This window comes from Chlamydotis macqueenii, chromosome 8 (genome assembly GCF_036417535.1).
Source record: "Chlamydotis macqueenii isolate bChlMac1 chromosome 8, bChlMac1.mat, whole genome shotgun sequence".
NCBI lineage: Eukaryota > Metazoa > Chordata > Aves > Otidiformes > Otididae > Chlamydotis > Chlamydotis macqueenii.
Genome location: NC_141563.1, coordinates 11,504,467 through 11,525,157, shown reverse-complemented (window position 1 = coordinate 11,525,157; position 20,691 = coordinate 11,504,467). Strand labels below are relative to the sequence as shown.

General features: G+C 44.1%; 3 protein-coding genes across 4 annotated transcripts in view; 1 reads left to right on the top strand and 2 right to left on the bottom strand.

Moving 5' to 3' along the window:
- TNN (tenascin N) overlaps positions 1–8,423 on the bottom strand; it is a 35,095-nt gene extending 26,672 nt beyond the window's left edge. Inside the window, exon 1 of one of the 2 annotated variants that reach the window (XM_086752965.1) lies at positions 7,498–8,423. The gene's annotated coding sequence lies outside the window, so the exon portion shown is untranslated. Of the gene's footprint in view, positions 1–2,801; positions 3,138–7,497 lie in introns of those variants that run through there. The other variant, XM_086752966.1, reaches the window with a different exon arrangement.
- On the top strand, positions 5,564–8,913 carry MRPS14 (mitochondrial ribosomal protein S14). The gene is made up of 3 exons (XM_086752968.1): positions 5,564–5,709; positions 6,160–6,318; positions 8,437–8,913. Exons 1-3 carry the CDS (start codon positions 5,665–5,667, stop codon positions 8,617–8,619), a joined length of 387 nt encoding a protein of 128 aa, XP_086609094.1. The 5' UTR covers positions 5,564–5,664; the 3' UTR covers positions 8,620–8,913.
- A 1,197-nt stretch (positions 8,914–10,110) lies between these two features.
- Positions 10,111–16,130, bottom strand: CACYBP (calcyclin binding protein). Its single transcript, XM_086752967.1, has 6 exons — positions 15,992–16,130; positions 15,224–15,416; positions 14,402–14,498; positions 13,720–13,819; positions 12,355–12,449; positions 10,111–10,430 (listed from the first exon to the last, which is right to left on the bottom strand). Exons 1-6 carry the CDS (start codon positions 16,010–16,012, stop codon positions 10,271–10,273), a joined length of 666 nt encoding a protein of 221 aa, XP_086609093.1. The 5' UTR covers positions 16,013–16,130; the 3' UTR covers positions 10,111–10,270.
- Positions 16,131–20,691: the final 4,561 nt, after the last annotated feature.

The following is a 20,691-nucleotide window of genomic DNA, read 5'->3' as shown; positions in this document are numbered from 1 at the left end:
TTGGTTTGTGGAGTTTATTTCCAAACCCCTGGAGATGAGTACCCCAAACCACTCCACCACCCCAGACAGACAGACATGCACAAAATCCCTTCGCTCAGCACCAAGTCCTGAATAGCATTCTGGGCTGTAACATGATGTCATTGCTAATTAGGGCTTCATTAGAACCACAAATTGATCTCAGATTATTTTCCTGGGCCTGGAGATCATTCAGGAGGAAAAACTCCTGAACATAAGCATTTCTGTCAAGTGTAATGAAAGAGGAGGACAGCTTTTTTGGCTTCCTCATCATGTAATAAAGAGATTTTCCCCTGCTGTTAAAAAGAGTGTGTTTAACTGATTCTTCATGGAGAGTATCACGTCATAACATATAGCTGGCGATAATTGCAGATTAGGGAAATGACTAATTTAGGAAAGAATGCCTAACAGTCAGATCTACTAGGCACAGAATATTCTCCTAAGGAAAGGGATGGAAGAAGCCCTGCTCACGTGTTTTCAGCCTTCGCAGAGGAAAGCATGGGATGATGAAAGCTGGAGAGAACTGACAGTATCTACATGAAAGGCTTCAATGATCTAACTCTGTAAGTCTTTTTCCTTTCTACAGGCCAGCAGGATGGAAAAGATTGAAGATTTAGGGTACAGGCCTTCGCAGCATTATCTTCTGCTGGCACCCACTCAGCCACAGGAGATGCATGACTGGAAGCTGCTTCTATCAAAGCAAGAGCTGATAAAGACATGGGTGTATAGATACTTAGCAAGGTGCCACCCAGGCAATGTGGAGATGGGATTGAGAAGAAAAAGGAGGACTTGTAGTCACAGGAAAAGGAAAATGCAGGTCTAGGGTTGCAGAAAAGGAAGAGAGAGAGAATTATAAGATTGAAGCTTAAGAAATGGGGCAGCGTAGAATATGCACATATCCAAGCAGCAAGGGTTGTACAACACAACACTAGAAGCAACACACATCAAAGTTAAAGAAAAATAGACAGAAAAAAACCTAGATGCCATGAAAGGAGCCACAGACTGAGACTTCAGCTTTCTAAGTACCAAAGGAAAAGTCCATCGTGAAATTCTTCGAGCACAGCATTTTACACACTAGGGCTAGAACAGAAGCCAACAAGTTGTACCACAGTACTAGACACATGAGAGTTGGTAGTGCCAAATTCAAAAACTGGCAGGGAACGTTTCTTGAGGAACACAAAGGGAATAACTAATATTAGAATAAATGTCAGGAAGTCCTTAGCAAGTCCACAGAATTGCTGTTGATACCTAAACAACCATCACTTACTTGATTAACTCTTGAGAAGAGCAGCAGTGTCTTGCCAACACTGCTACTAAGTAGTAACAATACTACTACTAAGTTGCTAAGAATCCTAGACCATTTTCCTTCTGCTTTACATATTTTCCTCAGTGAAGCATTCAGCTGAGACAAGCTACTAACTTTACAGACTTTCTGTAAGTGTAATTTAGCTTAACCAATGGGATTATTTGTCGTTATTTTCCATAGTGAAGCTATTCTGCTGTTCCAAACCTCATCTGCTTTAGAAAGCTCTCCATCAGATTTTCTTTTCTCTGGCACTGGTGGCATATAAAATACATCTAGGGGCTTCCAAAGGAATCATTAAATGCAACCACTGTAATAAGCTAGCCAGCATTCTGTTTTCAATATTATGCAATCTTTAACCATTAATTTAGGAAGACTGTTTCTTCTGCAAGTATCTACCTTTTTTACTTCCAGTCAGAATGAACCTACCTAACACTACAGAAGTTTGGGATGACTTGAACTAATGAACAGAAAAACAGATTTATAATCAGCCAGGTAGATACTGTGCTTCTAAATTCATCCTTCTGTTTACCTTTTCTTTTATGCTTATTCTTCTGCAATGTCTGATAAGGTGTATTAACTGTTCATACACGGATGAGAGAGTGCTTTTGAAATCCTACATACTCATGAGAAAGTCCAGAGAGCCTTAATCACATTTGCACATTTGCTGGTTAGTATATATATACATTTTCTAACAAATGACCTAGCTCCTTTCTGTTAAATCATTAGTTTCCAGTTTAAGTCAGCCAGTGTTTCCTGAAGCAAATCTTTCTTCTGTTGCCTGTATAGTTCAAAAATTTTGTAACTCCTGTTATTTTATCAATTTTGTTCACCCATTGAACGTCATTTGAATTGTAACTAACATAATTAAGAAAGTAATTTTATTTCAGAAATAGTGATATATTTCATTTTATGTGGTAAAGAACTTCTACTGGCTTCCACCACCAAGTCTGTGAGAAGCTGCACTAGAGAAGGCATAGAAAAAGCTTTTGGGTGAGAAAATATTGAACAATTACTGAGAGTCTTTGTTGCAATTATAACATGTAAGTGTGATCAAACTGCAGCACAATCTCATGACAAAAGGAAGGGCTTTTAAAACCAGTGTTTTAAAACTCAAAAATCAGAGCCTACAATGGAAATTGACAGGAACAAACATTCTAAAAAAATCACCTTTTAGGTTAAACCCTGGCTTCATTAAAGCCAACAACAAAACTCCCATTTACTTTAGCAGATATGTGGTTTCACATGGTTGGAGGAGACAACCTGGGAAAGCTTAAGCCCTTCAAACTAGAGTGACATTAAATACTACTATGCATTTTGCAATACTAACACATGCTCATAATACAGGATTACTGATGTATGTGTAAGGCTTTCAAAGCCTTGGAGGGCATCTGCTATAGGAAGTAAGAGAAAGATTGGCTGGGTTTTTCATTTTGAACAAACAGCAGGAATTTCAAGGAAAATATAAATACTTTTCTCTTACCTTTCAAGTACTTCCAACTTTCTGGTTCAGAGCCCTCTGATACAGCCACCACTTGCAAAGGTAATTTGAGCAAGCTGAGAGGTCACCAAATTCTCTCCTCTTCCCACTCCAGCTGCAAACCAGTACCAGTCCCCACTGAATTTAAGTCCCCCTGGACCAGATGAAAGGAACCAATAGAAGCCTCGGGGTGTTTCCCTCCCACAAACCACCTAAGGAGCATGCTGGGTTTGGGAGCAATTCCTCCACTCAGTATCAATCTTGCACACCAGCACAATTTCCTATTCATGTTATGCTCTGCTTCAGTCAAAAGCCAGAAAGCCTTTCCAGCTCTGTAAATCTGGTAGCACACATCCCAGAGTCATCACCAAGACCCACATATTGAAAAGCACGTTTGAAGTATTAATGATGTGAAATTCAGGTGGAGTAACACAGAAAACAAAGATAAAATGCCTTTTAAAACTCACAGTAGTTAAACACAATACTGCACTTATCCAGCACAATACTTAAAAAAAACCCTCAAGAACTTAAAGCAAACTATGTGTTGTAGGCATTGTTAAGGTACCGACACAATTATTCTAACCACATGCATTACTGAGCTCAGTTTTTAGCTAACAAACTATCTCAGATTCTGACCAGTTTTGCTTTACTGCAATCAGAGGCTGTGGTGAGGAAGCTGAAGATGGCAGCAGCCTAACAGCTATCAACATGCATCATTAGCCCTTGCCAGTCTCAGTCACTGCAACAGGGGAGTGAAGTTAAATACAGCACCTTTACTGCATTGAACACTGCTAACTCACACCAGGGCTCTGGGTTTTCACTCTCAGTATTTTTTAAACCTATAAGCACCAAACACTCCCTACTGGGCAACCCTGTTACAAAAAGGGAAAAATAGCGCTGCAAGAAAACATGCATGGTCCCACCTCCACAGCTGGGAAAGTGCTGATTACACAGGTGATGCCATTGAGCAAAGGAGGGCTTCAACCCTGGCTGAAGAAATAGTTCTCCTTCCTACACTCAGTGGTTCCTCACTTATCTGAACCACTTCCTCATTTGTCTGGACCACCTAACAAACTCAAAGAGATCAAGGGAAAAGGGAACGAAATATTGAAGAAATGAATGCATTCTTTAACATCCAAATCCCCTTTGATCACATCTGGCTCCCTACTTTATTTGTTCTGCTGATATTCTACAGATTGCTTTTACCTGCTGGAAAGTTGCAAACATAGCAAGTATAGATAATAATATTAGCAAGCAAAGCTTTATATTCTCGCCCTGCAAACACTTGAAACCTACTTCCAAGCCAGTCATTCATCAACACATCACATTACTGGGAAGCCCAGTGGCAAACAGCCTGAGTTTTGAGACTGGATGCTCACAGAAGGGTTGCAGCCCACAGGCTTTGCAGGCTGAACCCTTTCTGCTGCTGCAGTTTCCCTCCATAGACAGAACCTTGCACAAGTTTGAGAGCAGCCTTTCAGCTTCTCTGAGCATGACAGGAACACAGACAGATGGGGAAACAAGGCCAGTGACAAGCATCTTACCTCTCCATGGCTCACGAGACCCATCTAAAGCAAGAAGAAGCCAAAATAGCTATCCCTCTATGCCAGTTTAATGCTCTGTGTAACAGGTATTGGTTTCAGCTCAGCACATCCACAGGACAAAAATCTTCAGGGTAGTTAACACCTGGGTTGGCAAGGCAGCCAGAAACTGAGCAGGCTGTGGAGAATTAACCACTTCATCAACAGCAAAAATGGCCTTTTTCTACTGATCACCATCACCTGCACCATCAGCCGAGGTGGCTAAGTTACATGGAAGCTGTTGCTGCTGACTGCAGTGAAAATTTGACTGCCTTAGCCTGTCAATCTGTCCACTTCTTCCAGATTACACCCAAGGTTCTTCAGGACCGCTGTAACGCAGCAGGCATCTAAGTAAAAACCCTGGCACACAGGCAACAAGCAGTATGACAAACTGAGAGACCATCCAGCTTTTTGCATGACTTCTGGGATGTAGCTAACAAGCTGATACAAATGGAAAATTTAATAAAAATTATTAATTCAACATTAAAACCTTAATGGATGTTTTCCCTGAGATCAGGGCAGTGCCTTATTTTAGACACTAAGTGAACTCCAAGTCAGTAGAACAGGAGTTTCTCTCACAAAACAATAGGGCACCTAAGAACAACAGAAGTAAAATTTCTTATCTATTTTTCACTTTTCAGGATGGTGAAAAGCCTGTAAAATGCTGTAACTTACCCAAAATTAATGAGTTGAAAAAAATGCAAAACGCTGATAGAAATTTAGGGATAGTGCTAGGTGATAAGCGAGCAGCCAAAGAAACTCTTCAGAACCAAAACTAAAAGCACATTTGGGAAAGCAGCTGGCAGATAACCTGACATGCAGCAAGGACAGGCATACATGGCCAACAGGCCTTTCTGGGCAGGGATCCCCAGTGCAGCGTGCCGTCTCTGCATCGCCTTTTCCTGGCAGGACTCTTTCCCCTGCCACTTTTACAGACTTTCCGCTCCGACCAGGGATCCTTTTGGTCCACACGAAGTCGGATGCTGAGGTTTCTGTGCCAGATGCCAGCTCCCTCTAATGACGGAGGCGCCGGCGAGGCTGACATCACCACCGGGACATACACCACAGCCCTCTAAAGCGGTTTGGGCTCTCCTTTTTTTTTTTTCCACCCACTACAAACAGAGTTTCACTGCAGAAGGACGGAGGCGGAGACCCGAGAACTGCCCGGCGCGGCGGCCACGCACCCGCACACCGCAAAAACTCTCGGACGCCGCACCGCCCGCAGCCCCGGCCCCTTCCCGCCAGGCCGAGGCGCATGCGCGGGCCCGCCGCTCCGCAGCGAGAAGATGGCGGCTTCCGCGCTGGCCTGGGCGCTGCGGGCCGCTCGGCAGGTCAGCCCGGCTCCCTCCCTCCTCTGTCCCCTGTTCCCCTTCGGAGCTGTATCCCGCCCCGCCGAGGCGCCGGGGAGCGCGCAGGGCTTGGAGAGGGGGCTGCGGGGCTTGCGGGAGTGGCGGTGGCCGGCTGCGGGCCTGGCCCCGGCCCCCACCCCGCGTCAGCCCAAACCTCGCTTGAGCCCCGGGGTTCGCCGACGGCGGGCACAACGCGGGGCTGGGGGGTGGGTGGATGTAACTGTTATTTGTGTCCCCTGTATCGTAAATTGCTTGCTGGCTTCCGTGAACTAAACTAGATGACACGCTGCATTTCTTGGTAAGGAGCTGCAGTGTGAGTAGCGTAATTTGAAAAAGTCTGACAAAGACACAGTTATGGCAGTAATTCATAGTTGAGTTGGGCAAACAGTACATGCAACGGGTAGGTATCGTAAACTTAATTTTTGTCATTAGGTTCTCCCCTCACCATGCCCAAGGCAAGTGCGGAGCTACTATGTGGACTGGAGGATGCTGCGGGATGTCAAGAGACGGAAACTGGCATATGAGTACGCAGACGAGAGGCTGCGGATCAACGCCATCCGGAAGAACACCATCCTTCCCAAGGAGTTGCAGGTACTAGGCAGCCACCCCATAGCTGCACCCCAGCCGGGGCACGATCCCGCATCTGGCTCCTGCTGCTGTGACCTGCTCTGGGCTGCAGTGGCTGCTTTACAGAGCTGAGCAGCCGTGCCAGGTCACGAATGCTTGCGTTTCCCCAACTCACAACCACAGAATTGCATCATATTGCATAGTTACCAGTGATGCCCAGGCGTCTTCAGAGCTTCTGCCTTTTGGCGCTGTTTACAACAACAGTGTATTTGCCTGACTAGAGGTTGTTTGGTGTTTTGTTTTTTTAAACCAGTGCTTCTCATGCAAGCAGTATCTGTAACACTACATATGATGAAGTCTCATTTTTTCCTCTCACAGTTGTCACTAACATACATTCAGAAAGCTATTTTCCTTATATTCCTATAATACGGGATATTATATGGTTACTTTTATAGTTTCCTAAATAAAGTGTAATTTTTTTGCTCTTATTTAAAAACCTAGAAGACTGATCCAGACAAACCCATCCATTTGTTCCATTGGAAATAATTAATCTTACTCCTTGCCTGAGCTACAAGCATGTAAAAGCTGAATCAGATCTGGTTCTTACATCTGTTCTTAAAAATTCACATATTCACAGCCCTGCTCTCGGCCTTCATCACTTAACATAAAAAACATTTGCCAATTCTTAGAGTAGTCCTGTACATATTTGATCTGGCCATGCCTAGTTGTGAGGGGATCCTTTCACCCTTAAACATTCTGGGAGAAAAAGTGTATGAATCTGCTTTTATGTATTGGCTTTACCATTCTCTTGGCAAATCTAGTCTGTGTTGGATATCCTTACAGGGGGAAATAAAAACCAAACAAACAAAAAAAAGGGATTGCAGCTGGCTTTGCTTTTGTCACCTTTTGAAGTCACAAAGTCACAACAGCAGTTAGAAAAAGACTTCCAGGAAAGTAACTTTTTCCTCCCCTACAGAATGTTATTTGGGCTCCAAATTTGAAGTCTTAAAAAGTAAGTTAGGAGTTTTCTCTGAGAGCAGACTCCTTTCTGAATAAAATCCTAAGAATTAAATAGATCAAATATTGCTAGTATTTAGTTGTACTAGGTAGAATGTATAAATACAGCTATATACACAAATAAGATGCATGACTGGACAAAACCGATAACTGAAATACGTTCTGAAGACAAGTCGTCCTACTGACCTTGCCGTTACTGAAGTTGAAAGTCAAATTGCTGCTGTCTTGATACCATCCTCCTTTGAAGGCGAATATCCCTTTAGAAGACAGCCTTATACTATTGCTTTTCAGCACTCTTGCACCATAACAGCAGTTTTTGTAGTGCAGCCTCAGACTTTCCTTTTGTCTCCAACTGTGACTTCCTACCATGACTGAACACAAGATTCTTTGGGCCCTTCCGTCCTTCAGAAAATAGCACGTAAAAATGCTGCAGTTATCAATGCTTAACCTAGCCTCAAGCAGCTTCCTTTAGGCTGCATTTCCCTGCTGAGCTCACTTGTTCTTCTGAAATTCCATTTGCTGCTACCTGGTGCTTCTTCAAAACTGTTGAGCTCTCTTGTTGTACGTAGAAAGACCTTTCTTAAGCCTTCTAATGAGAACACAGACACTTTGACCTGTCTTCCTCTGCCTGTAGCCCCTTCTGAAGTATATTATATGAGATTCCTTTTACTGACATCAAGGCGTATTACTTGGGGAGACAGTTAATAAGGAACATAAATGTAAGTTCAGCTTGTCTTATATGACTAGCCCACCCTGCAACAAGGAGAAAGCCAAATGGATTTTGACTGACTATAATTACTGGTTTGAGGTTGTTCAGTCTGTAGTAAGGTTAAATTTTGGGTCTCTCAAAGGACTAGCCCACCCTGCAACATGGACAAAGATGCACAGATTTTGACTATAATTACTGGCATGAGGCTGTTCAGTCTGTGTAATGTTAAATTTGGGGTTTCCATGCAGATCATTTTACATTCGGATTTTTACATTTGGATGCCCATCAGATAGTGACGCGTACTCATGAGGTAGTAGAGGAGCTTGTGGTGGTACCTAGATCTTGAAGTCTGGCAGTAAGCCCCCTCTAAATCCTGGGAACACAGATAAACTCTATGCCATGGTCTTCTGTTTTAGGAAGTGGCTGATAAAGAGATTGCTGACTTGCCCCGGGACAGCTGCCCTGTGAGGATCCGAAATAGGTGTGTCCTGACATCCCGCCCTCGGGGGGTGAAGCGGCGATGGAGGCTCAGCAGAATTGTTTTCCGCCATTTTGCTGACCATGGTCAGATGTCTGGGATACAGAGGGCTATGTGGTAGATCACCACATGGATATACATATTCAGGCAGAAAACACAAAACAGGCTCAGTTTGTGTGTTTGAGTAATTAAAGGAAGACTGTCCTGTCCAGGAGTCCACCATGAATATCAAATAACTAAGGAAAGGATGAGAAGCCATGCCAGTTCCGTACACTGGCTTACTGGACTGTGATTGGTATCAGCTGACTGACAAGAAGCAGCGTAACTGCATGGAGCTGGTCTGTATGAGAGGCAGTTTTATTTTTGCGGGGCAGGGAAATCAGAAGTTTGTCAGAAATAAAGACATACAGCACAAGGCTCGTTTATGCAGGTTTTTTTGCCACCATATGTTAAGTTCACCATGGTAATTTGGGTAAAAGCATAAATGAAATTGCACAACAGGGCAAAGTATTCTGCCATGAACAGGCATGAGCACAAACTGTAACTAAAACATGAGTCAAGTTTAGATGCTTTGCAGACTTAATATTTGCATATTAACAAGCAGACAAAGTGGATAAAGGACCCATTGGAAACTACAACATGCTAGTATTTATCTCCTGCTTGTAGTGCAGTGCTCAGTCCAGTGTTTTAAGAACAAGGTAGCAAGTAAGTCCTAGTCCAGATCATAATAGGAGAGTCATAGCTTCCTTAATTCATCGGGTAACAAACATATCTGTCCTTGGGAGAGACACAGGAAGGAAACAACAACAAGCCTGCTGCCAAGCTCATGTTTGCCTGGTACTCTTCTTCAAAGCAGAGCAATAGAGGAGGAATGGCTGCTCTGTCCCCCTCCCTAGCAGTAGGCTGCAGTGAGCAGAACAAGTAAAAAACTGTGCTGCCACCAGATGGGAGACACACAGGCAGCAAACTGACAGCAACCCATTGCACCCAGCTGAGTCAAATTTTGGAGTATAAGCTTTGTCAATATACTTCTTACTCAGTTACCTTAAAACCCTTGAAAGTTGATAGGAGAAAGTGGAGCTTGTCTCTCTTATAGTGTTAGACCCAGGGTGAACTCACTGCCCAGCATCAGCAGCTCACTGCCGTCCTGCAATGCCACCTCAAAGACACCCCAAGGAGGTCACAGTTAGCACAGGCACTAAAGAGCTGTTTTCATTTGCAAAATTAAACTGGTTAAACAGCCAGTAATTAGTTTCTGAAAGTAACCATTACATTTTAGTGCCACAGGATTAACACCATGTTGTTTGCTCAACTAGCAAATGCTTGAGATATGCTTTCTTCAGCATTTCTCCCTGTGTGACGTGCTTTACAGTTCAACATTCCCACGTGTAATAAAACACATCCCATGTAGTGAGCGTGACATTAGCCCTAGCAACCAGACAGGTACAGCTGTCACTTGCAACAGAGACCATGACCCATGCTACTTCAGGATTCCTTTTCTTTTACATTCTGTTCTCAGTTTCACAACTTTCCACTCATCTGAGATGCTTTTTCAAGGAGGGGTAAGGATATACCTATGCTCCACTCTTCAGGAAATGGTGTACCACTTGACTGAAGGAAATGCTTTATAAGCTATTTTATTTAAATATTTTCTCCAACCTGAAATGGCAAATGACTGTCTTTACTTGGAAGAAGGTTGTGTAAACCATGATCTTTGCAGCACAGCATGTCTCACATGGAAGATCGGTATTAAGGCAGCCCTTAGAGTGCTTTCAAATATCCATTGGTATGTCCCCTTTGGATTGCTTTTCTCTGCTTTCAACCCAGGCCTTGTTGATGGTGCGCTTCATTTCATCATCCCCTTCTGCATACATCTTTTTTAAAAGGTTCATAAGCCCTTCACTAGGATCTGAGGTGTCGTAGGCAGCCTTCCTGCAAGATGGATACATATGAGAAGATGAGGTATATCCAACAATTCTGGGAAAAAAAAAAAACAAACCAAAACAAAACAAACAAAAACGCTAATACTTGTTTGAAAAATCCTGGTATCGGTGAGGATTTTGCTTTGGCAAAAATCCTTTGCTTTAGGCTCTGGCAGTCTTCAGTCACGCTTCAGTCAGCTTCCAAGCAGGAAGAATTTTGAAAAGTATGCTTAAACTATGTGCAAGTTGAGTAGTATACCTAGAGCTGTCCCACTAAGGATGATGGGAAGCATTTTGCAGTAAACATGACCCTGGAAGCACCACCCAAAATTAATTTTAGGAAGCGGGAGTGGAATATGACAGACCCAGAAAGTGCCAACATCTGTCATGTGCTGTCATGTGACAAGTGAATAAAAATAGAAAAATGACCACAGAGCTCTTTGAAGTGACCACATTCACAACCCAAAAGGGATTTTCTGCTTCCCATTTTTTAAGATTATCTCCAGAGGTTAACTGACTGGGTTTTTTAACAGCTTGCATTTCAAAGCAATTTTCTCAACTTAAGAAGCCAGCTGACAAACAGGGCCTCCCACATGGTAAGCACCTGGGTATGACCTGCCCCACATGACCAGACTATACATAATGCCCTCTCTGGCAAAACTGCCTCTCTATCCTGTTTCCTAAAGTCCTCTTGGTAGTTACTGGTTTCTGCAGGCTACCTGAGAAAACATGCAGATCAAAATAGATCGGCAGAGGGAGCAAGTTCCCCAAGCATGGGGCTAAGCACCAGCCTGACAGACCAAGCACTCCAGCTGGGAGATTTCTGAAGCCACTCCTTTGCCGTACTGAAAATCCTCAACACTTGCAGTAAGGTGCAACTAATCGTGTCAGGCTGGGCAGCGCGCAGGACTTCTCTGCACAAAATACAGGATTAACAAAATGACCCTGTTCCTCCAGCAACCTGCATTAGTAGTCAAGTCACCTTCTCTTAATCTCCCATGATATCATTTGAGAGGGGAAGGTACTTTTGCTCTAAATTCAGGTATGGTTAGTTAGGACTAATCAGTTTTAGCAAATCATCTTATAAACACACACAAAATTAATAGTTGTTGGCATGCATAACTTCCTCGAAAGTGAGTGTTTCCATGCTTCATGGTGTGGTTTACGCATTCTTTTCTGGATAAGAACATGTGTGTGTATTGTATACTACATTTTAAATATATATAAAAATGTCTCTTATCCCTAGGTGCTTCCTGCTGTAATTTACCACCCTTATATACCCAGTGTCTAAGCTGCTTGTAGGATTGCTCCCAAGCACTTGAAGTAATACAAATTAGTTTGAGACTTCGCACAAAGTCTTTGTATATATATCTCGTATATCTTTTTGTGTAAGACTTTGTATATATAGGCAAACAAGTAATTGTTTTGCCAAAAGGGCACTGGGATTTTTGTGCAGGCACTTCACACACAAGCGGCAATAATTATTTTGACTAGCATAGCTGCAGGGAATGCATATGTATTTCTGTATCATACACAATTAACCTAAGAAAAGTCAGCCTCACTAGAGCAGTTTCTCCAATGAATGCCACCATCAAAATATAAATGAATCTTTAATTGGTTGATTACCTTTAGCAGTCTCCCTGCAGGCCTGATCTATTGTATTCCCTATGATGCAGCCTTCACCATTAGCAATAAAATAGTACAAGAGTGGCAAACAGCTACTCAAAGTGTATTTCCTCCACTGCCAGTCCTTATGGTATAAAAAAAATCCCAACCTAATGATTTTCAAACACCTTAAGGGCTTGTCCCCCAGAACAGTGATTCTCAGTGTGACTGCACAGTCAGTACAGCACAGCTCTGCTCTCCTGGCAGTCCCAAAGCAATCTGGAGAACCAGAAACAGAAAACACGATGGAGAGTTGAAGAGACACTTACTCTTTCTCTTTGCTTTCTTTTTCCACTTGAGTGAGACACTCCCATTTTTCCTCATGCTTCTTCTTACACATCACAAGCACCGTGTCTGTCTTTATCTGTATGGAGAACAGCGAGGCATGAATTTAGAATGCTTCATAAAGGGATGCCAGTCGCAACCGCAATGAATAAGTTTAGCTTAACATAAACCTCATTCTATACTCGCAAATTCCTGAAACATGTATCTCAGCTGTGTGTACTCAGCTTGGGGGTACAAAGTATTCACCTCATTGTGGACAATTTAAATAGTGTGATTAACATAATACCAGTACAGAACTATAGTACCAATCCAGAACGTACAGTGCTGCAGAAACACCAGTCAGTGATTCTCAGGATGCTAGAGGTACCCAGAACTTTGGGTAAAGGCTGGCTATGTTTACTAAACTTCTCCAAGAATACCAAGTTCAGGTAGAGGCTCTCCCAGTTTATTTCTCCAAGGATAAGAAACCAGTTTTAGGACATTGCTTAATCTTGCAGTATGTTTGGAAGTTACAAGCAAAGCCTGTTTAATTGCAACCCTGACCTAGATTTTGCAAAGAACTCCTCTGTGCCACAGCAGACAAGTCTGCTGGAGCTTTAGCTTAGTGAGTACGTGACCACTGCTTGCTTTTTACACCATGCTAAAAATCACCAGAGCATCACCCTCATTTATTTCAGTTCTTTTAATTTTACACTGTCCTAGCTTTAGGGCAGTTTCAAATTGAACCATCATTTCTTTACCTCTGATGTCACTAAGTGCAGCACACGACTGCACAGAACGCATACAAGGTTATTTGAGACATCCCTAAGCCCAGAAAGGTGCTACGAGTAGCAGAGTATGGACACTATTATCAGTCACAACCATCAGCAGTAAAGCATTACTAGCATTTGATTCTGGAGCAACACACTCTTCCAAAGGCAGAGCAGGTTTCAGACTTTGCTTTGGCTATTAAGCCTATGTAAGCTTCCCAAGACTTCGGCCTGCTGACAAGTCTCTCAGACCTTAAAACTGCAAAGAATTTCTCAGAGGTATTTAAACGGACAAGGATGCAAATGGATGCTTAGTGGAATTTTCTGCTTAATTACTTCTGAAATCCTGTTGGAGACACATTAAAAAAAGCATACAATACCCAGACATGATCTCTTGAAACAGGAGCGCATGGATTCCAGAAAATAATTCCACAGTTATGACAATTACAGATTGATAAGAATCGCATTCAGAGTGAAGCAACTTTACAGACAGAAGGGAGGGACCGAAGATTAGCATTGAGTCTCTTGAACTAGAATCAGGCAAGGAACATTGTACTTTGTGAGGGACCCAAATATCTCTAACAGATGAGGTACACTGACCTTTCTAGAGCTGCCTTCCACAGAGATGGGCTTCAGGAGGTTGTTGAAGGTCATTGTGTAGTTCTTCCCATTCAGATTCTTCACTAGCAGATCAAATGACCTGGAACCAGAAAGTGTAGGAAAAAGGACGCAAATATTACAGTCATTGTAAAACTATTGTGCCTTGCCACCCAAAAAAACGTCCAAAAGGCCTTTAGCAGACATAGTTCTTTGGAAAGCACGTCAACAGACTTGAATTACTTTCTTCCCAGGGCTTTCAAATCTTCAGTGGGATTTAAAAGGACCTGTTGAGACCTCACAACAAATCAAGATCTTTAGTGTTCTTTCTACCTCACTGATCTCCTCCAGAGAAAGGCCGATTCACTTAACGCACACATCAGTTTTATCACAAAACAAAAAACAGGGCTAACGCTACATATCCTATCAAGTGTGTTGAGGTGCAACGAGCATTTGTAAAATGAAAACACCCCGATACCCTCTAAGAACTACACTTAAGGGTATGTGCTAAGTGCTACTAAAAGCTAGTATTGCTCAAGTTTAAAAAAAAAAAAAAAGAGAAAAAAAAGAGGGCAGGGGGTAAGGGTTGATCCAGAACAGAACTCAACAGAACATATTCCTGCATTTCAAATAGTGTTCTTCACCCACGCCCTCCCTGTGGCATGGTGCAACAAGACAAACTCACCTCTCTGTGAAATTCACCTGCACATTCTCAGCTGGAAGCTTCTGGACTCCATTTAAAGAGATGTAAATCTTAATAAACTTATCAGACTGATCCCAACCTGCAAGTGGGAAAAAAAAAAAAAAAAAAAAGAAAGAAAGAAAGGTGACGTTTTAGCATTCCTCCATAAACTTCATGCATTCCATTCCAACTTGCCCCACAAAGTCCCCTGGCAATGACTAGGATGTCTGACTTATTGAAACAATCTTCAGAGGGATAAGGAAAGGACAGAGATTATTCAGGAATAATCTGAGAGCAAACAGAGGTCCTCGTATGTAGCCCTGTTCCCTAATTCCTGGAAATTCTGAGAAAAAAAAAACAATTATCAGCTTAGGTAAAAGGGCAGCAACCCTGTCTGTGCAGGGGGAGTCAGAGGCAGCTGTCTGCTTTTGCTGTGGTTTCCTTGACCCGCTTTTTCCCCTGCTCCCCACAGGACAAGCGTCTTGAGCAATTCCCTCTCCTTTCACCTACATGGCGAACAGAGAAGCCAAAGCTCACTCTTTCGTTCCTGCTAAGCACTAAGCTACAGAAAAATATTAGCTGGTACAGCGAGGATCATTAATGCATCGCACCAGCACTATCACACAAACAGAATTAGTACACGCAGTGGTTGGGACTGTACAGTAAGCACGTAGTAGCTTTCAAAATGGGGTCTCCAGTGTGAAATAAACACTTAAGGCTTCTCTATAACGCTAAATGGCAACTGTAACTCACACTAACGCCACCCTGCCTTCTCTTCAGAGAGATGCCAGAGCTCTAGCAAGCGTTCAGAAAAAGTAATCCTACCATAATTGTTTATTTTCACTGTGTACCCTCCCAGTGACGACTTTTCTTCTTCTGCCACATCTTTTGGCCTCGGTGGAGGCTGATTCTTGATTTCTAGCTCTAACTTATGTTTCTCTGTCATCAGGACATCACGAAGTCGCTTCCTCGTGGCCTTCGTAAGCAATTCTTTAACCTCCTCCAAGTCTTTCTGTAACTGGTTCAAAAATAAAAGATCACACGTATATGTTAGATACAGTTCTCTTCACTCAAGGTTCACAGCTGAGCTCTTTCAGCTACGCCACTCAGATTTCTCAGCGGCAGCAGTTTGGGGTTTATCCTGTCAGTAGCTTCCTGAACCTCCGCACCCCGCTGAGCGTGCAGCCACCCGTTCCTCCCTCCCTGGCCCCTCGCGTTTTCGCTTCCTGGCCAGCACGTCATCTCAAGGCTTGAGCTCTCCTCAATCAAAACACCACGGGAAACCGATACGAGTTTCGACGGCTCCTCGGCGGGCTCCGGGCCGCGCTACAAGCGCACTGCACCAGCGCGGGGAGAGGCGCCGGCGGCGCTCAGCGCACGCTGGGGCCGGAGCCTCCCCGCACGCCCCGCGGCGTGCACGCAACCTGCCCGGCCCCACGCCTCCCAGCCGCGGCCAGGCCACGGCCACTGCCCCTCGCCCCGCGCGGTCCGGGCCCGCGGGCGGTGCGGTGCGGAGCGGAGCGGGGCGAGGCGGGGTTCGCCCGCGGTTCCGGTCAGAGCCCGAGCCCCCGCCCCCCTCCCGCGCTCTCTCACCTCCTCACGCGCTGCGGCCATGTCGCGTGCGGCGCAGGGGCTCCCGCGGCTCCTCTGGAACCTTCCGCCCTCGCGCCACGCCTCCGCGGCGGAAGTGACGGAGCGCCGCCGGCAGGCGCGCGCCGCGAGCCCCGCCCGTTCCGCTAGGCGAGCGGGACGGCTCCGCCCGCCGCCCCACCCTCCTCGGGCACCCGCCGGCGTTGCCATGGCGACACGCAGGCAGGCCGGCGGGCGGGGCCGCGGGCCTTCCCGCCTCCGCCGGGCCCGGAGGGAACGCGGGCCCGGGCCGGTGGAGCCCGGTGGGGGCGGGCGGCCGGGAGGTGGCCGCGGGCCAGGCCCCGCCGCCGGGCAGGTTTGCTTCCCGCCCCCTGACCGCCTCCGGGAGCTCGCCTGGAGCTGGAGGTCGAGGTGAGCGGCGGCGGGGCTCCTGCGCGACCGCAGGCGTTGCTCTGCTAGAGGAGATTGGAAACGACCTGCCGGAGGAGGTTGTAGTTGCCCCAGAAAAAAAATATGGCGAGGCGTTTCTCCCGCCATTACTAAGTCAGCGTACCGAAAAACAGCAAGGTTCTACGTGCCCGGGTCCCGGTCGGGCATTAAAATCGCCCAGAGGAAAAAAAAAAAAAAAAGCAATGGCAATCTTTCTGTAAGCAGGTAAGCAGAATAGTGAGCGTTTCCCTCCAGATGTCACTTATAAACTATGGAACCTGGGGCAGGAAACAGCCCTTCAGTGCTTAGAAGACAAATTGCCGGTCATAACATCTGTTTTACCAAATTGAGGAATGCCAGCCCATTTGCTGATTTTATGGGCTTAGGTTTTTTCTCTCCCTCTTCTCAAGTGAACGTCCATGAATTAATCCATAAAAGGGTTTGGTTTTTTTTTTAGAGAGATGGAGGGAAGAAGAGATCAGGTTAAGGTAACAAATTCATAGAAAACCTGACCCTAGGGATTTATTTTCAAGGATGCATTCCACCAAGCAGTTCTAACAGACGTTTGCACTCAAGTGTTTACCGTAACCCTCTGGTGCAATGCTTCAAGATCTGCCATTGAGAAAGAGCCAGGAAAGATCTGCGTAACTAACTCTGTGGTTACGTTTAATTTTCATAGGACTGAGCTTCAGCCTGTCCGTCTTCAGCAATAGCATTTGAAGCTGGGCTAGTGGATTTTGTCTGGAAAATACAATATGGTCAACTAGAATTTACTTCTGTGGCATGGTTACTTAATTGGTTAAGGGCAGTTGCTTATTCAGGAGTTGTTTCCTTAGGATCTTTCTGCTGAGCAGCCACTGAGACAAGATGTGTATTTTTCCTTAGTTACTAGTCTTTGAGCATCACTCTCAGTTATGGTTTAATATTAGGAAGTGCTCATAGTTTTAGAATTTAAATTGGTATTGCTTTATAATTTAATTTTGTGATAGAGAAGAAAACGCTAATACATAAATGCATTTGTAAGTGAGCCTGTAATTTGCTTTTTTCTTTATTTTTTTAAAAAATCCTTAAGTCAGGAGCATTTTGGTGCCTGTGGCACTTCCACTTGAGTGGCAGCTTTGACATGGAAGAGCTGCCATTCTCGTAATGTAAAAACAAGTTCCACACATCTCTCCTTCGCATAAAGCTGCAGTAGCATCTGGATGCTGCATCCTCTCCTGGCTGGAAACAAGAGACTGGCAAAGCCAAGTTTTCTTCTGCGCATCCTCACAAGGAGCCAGGTGGCAGGCCTTCTCTTGGGGCAGAGGAATCGGAACAGCTTCTGTGTCAGGAGGGAGAAAAGGACCTAGGTTAGAGTTAGCAGGAGCACTGAAACTCATCTGAAAGATCCTGCTCTAGTCTGTCTGGCAGACGAAATACAGCGCAGTGTGCTCTTCAGCACTCTGGAGACAGGAGGAAAAAACAATCTGAGAGGGCTTTGAAAGGATGTGGCCTCTTTTGTAGTAGCCATTCCTTCTGCTTCTGATTCCTTCATGACAGCTGGTGAGAAACACCCTTGGATAGTGATGTGGAGGTCAATGAAATCAACGTGTTATCTCTGGTAAATGTAATCTTCAGCTTTTCTACCTCTACACCTTCATATCTTCCCCTGAAATGCTGTGTGCTTTTCCACTTCTCTGGGAACAATGGCTGTTCATCTCGATTAATAAAAAATAAATCCTTGAGCAATTGCTCACATGAAAAAATGGTTTTGTAAAGCATTTGAATACTTTTGACTGCTGTAAATGCCACTCTATCTTCTTGCTCAGCTATGCTTCTCTGTTACCAAGGTCAGTTTTCCATTTCTTGGTGTTTCCCTCTGCTCCCTGTATCTCTTCCATCAGGCCTGCTGCCTCATGGATCACTTGCCTGTTTCTCTTGTGTACTGCAGGGAAGCATGAAGCCCTTAACAACAACTCCTGTTTCCCCATTGCTACATATCAGTAACCTTTAGGAAAAGCACATTTACCAGTACTTCCTCTGTGCTGGAACCCTCGGCCAGCATGTGGAGCAGAGGAGGAGAGTGACCTCTTAGCTCCCTAGCGTGGTACCTGTCTGTCAGACTCCTGCAGAACAGGTTACCCCTTGGGAACGAGTAAATTATCCTAACAAATCGGCTGGAATTAGCTACGTAGCACGCGCAGGTTTTGGACAGCGAGTCCAAAGTCACTGTGTCCTACTGCAGTAGTGCTGCTGGGAAATAACCAGATGGAGTGAACTGTATCAGTAAACCGGACGTGGCAGCTGTTTATTATTGCAGATTTAAGCGGTTTCTTAAGTAAATGGCTTATGAAAATAAGCACCTTATTCCCACTTTGTTTGCATTTCCATTTATTTTACAAGGCATCATTCACACAATGATAACAAGGTACTCATCCAAACAATTCTGTAACAATTAAAAAAGTAAACATTTGCTGTGACCATGTACATTGAATTGCACTTTTAATAACAAGCATTACACTTATATTTCCATATTATACTTTATATAATACATGGACTTGTTACACAAGAACTGGCAGTACTGAATTGTTCTCAAAGTCTGATATCGCTATGATGGGGTTTTTTTTTCCTAACTCTCTAGGATTTCTGAACTTGGGACACGCCCAGATAACAAATGCAACTCCAAACCTGGAAAACTTCCGTGTAATGAAGTCGGAGCTTTGAAGCTGCGCTCCGTTTTCCATGTGCTGAAGTGAATCCACCTTGAATGGTGGACTCTGGGGGATCTGGATCGTGCTTGTTTAGACCCTTTTCTGCATTCATGTGCCCTCTTTTCCCAGTTCAGAGAAGCCAGAGAATCTTCCACGGGGAAGGAACAGTTCCCAAAGCTTGGGAGGGCTCCTGGCACAGGTTTTGAAGGTGGTCTCAAGTAGCAGTGGAAGCCCAGGGATTACTGGAAGGAGGGAATTGGGATCTGGAGAAAAATCTGAGAACATCTGCTTGTTTGCATTGGTAGTACCATCCATGTATTATATAAAATACAAAAATAAGAGAAACTGAAAGGAAATTAGTACAGCCCAGGATTCTGGTGGTATCAAATAACAAATTTATGATACCAAATCCTTTTGATGTATTTATCTCCTTGTGACTCAGTTTCCTATATATTATTCTATATATAAGATATAGTTTTCCAAAGATACATATATATTCCTTTACAGGTTAAATAAAAGCAAGTCCCACCGAATAAGAAAATAAGAGGAAGTAATGTCCTAATTCTCTACCCATATCTTTTTTTTTCATTTTTTAGGTAAAAATAGCATGAAATACATTCAGTAGCAAAGCAGTTGGAATGCAGGGGAAATGGAGAGCCCTGTATTCCTGGAGGATTAACCTGTATGTGTTAAGTCACGGTCCTGAAATAAATTACGTAGACTTCTGACTTGGAAAAGATAGGATTTTGATCAATGCTGAGTATTATTTATCCAGTTGCAAATTATTTGAATTTCCCAAACCCCATCTATGTATTAGCACAGTTTTAAAGGCTGCTGTGATGTGTACCTAACCTAATTTGAAAGGTCCAGACTTGAGCACTTCATTGTGTCTCCCCTTGGTATTACTACTCGGGAGGAGGTAATGGGACAACTCCCAGAAGGATATTAGTATAATAGAAGGAAAAATAATTTAGTTCAAGCCTTTGTGTTTGCAAGAACAACGTGATGCCTGGTGCTGTGTGTACTCACAGCCCGGGGTGTACAGGCATTACACGTTGTGCAGCCAGCTGTTCGCACAACAGCCCACTCTGTAGGGTTCAGCTGTAACAGAGGCGTGCTTGTCAGCCAGCACAGTCCCTCCGTCTTGAGAGAAAAATCTCTGCCCTCACCTTCACATTCATAGTAACATGTACTGTACAGTCTTCTCTCTAGCAGTTGGAAAAAAAAACAGCATTGTAAGATAAGAGTGTTTCTGTTCAATGCCAAAGGTATTTAGGCTTATTAGATTATGCAGAAGTATGCCAATTATCCCTGAGTCTAACAGTAAATTAAAATAAGAGGAATAGTTCTCCCACACATACAAGTAGTTTCATGAATTTCACTGCAACTACTTAACAGAAGGAAGGGAACAGCCCTACCCTTATCCTGTGGAGAAAGCATGACTTAGGTAGCTTCCAAGTATTGATACTTCAGTGCCAGTGAATTCAGATTTTTATTTACTCCTAAATTGCCACATTTAGTCAGGAAGTGACATCATGGTTCCGAAGTCAATGGGATACTTCATGCTTTGCTGAGGGGCTGAAT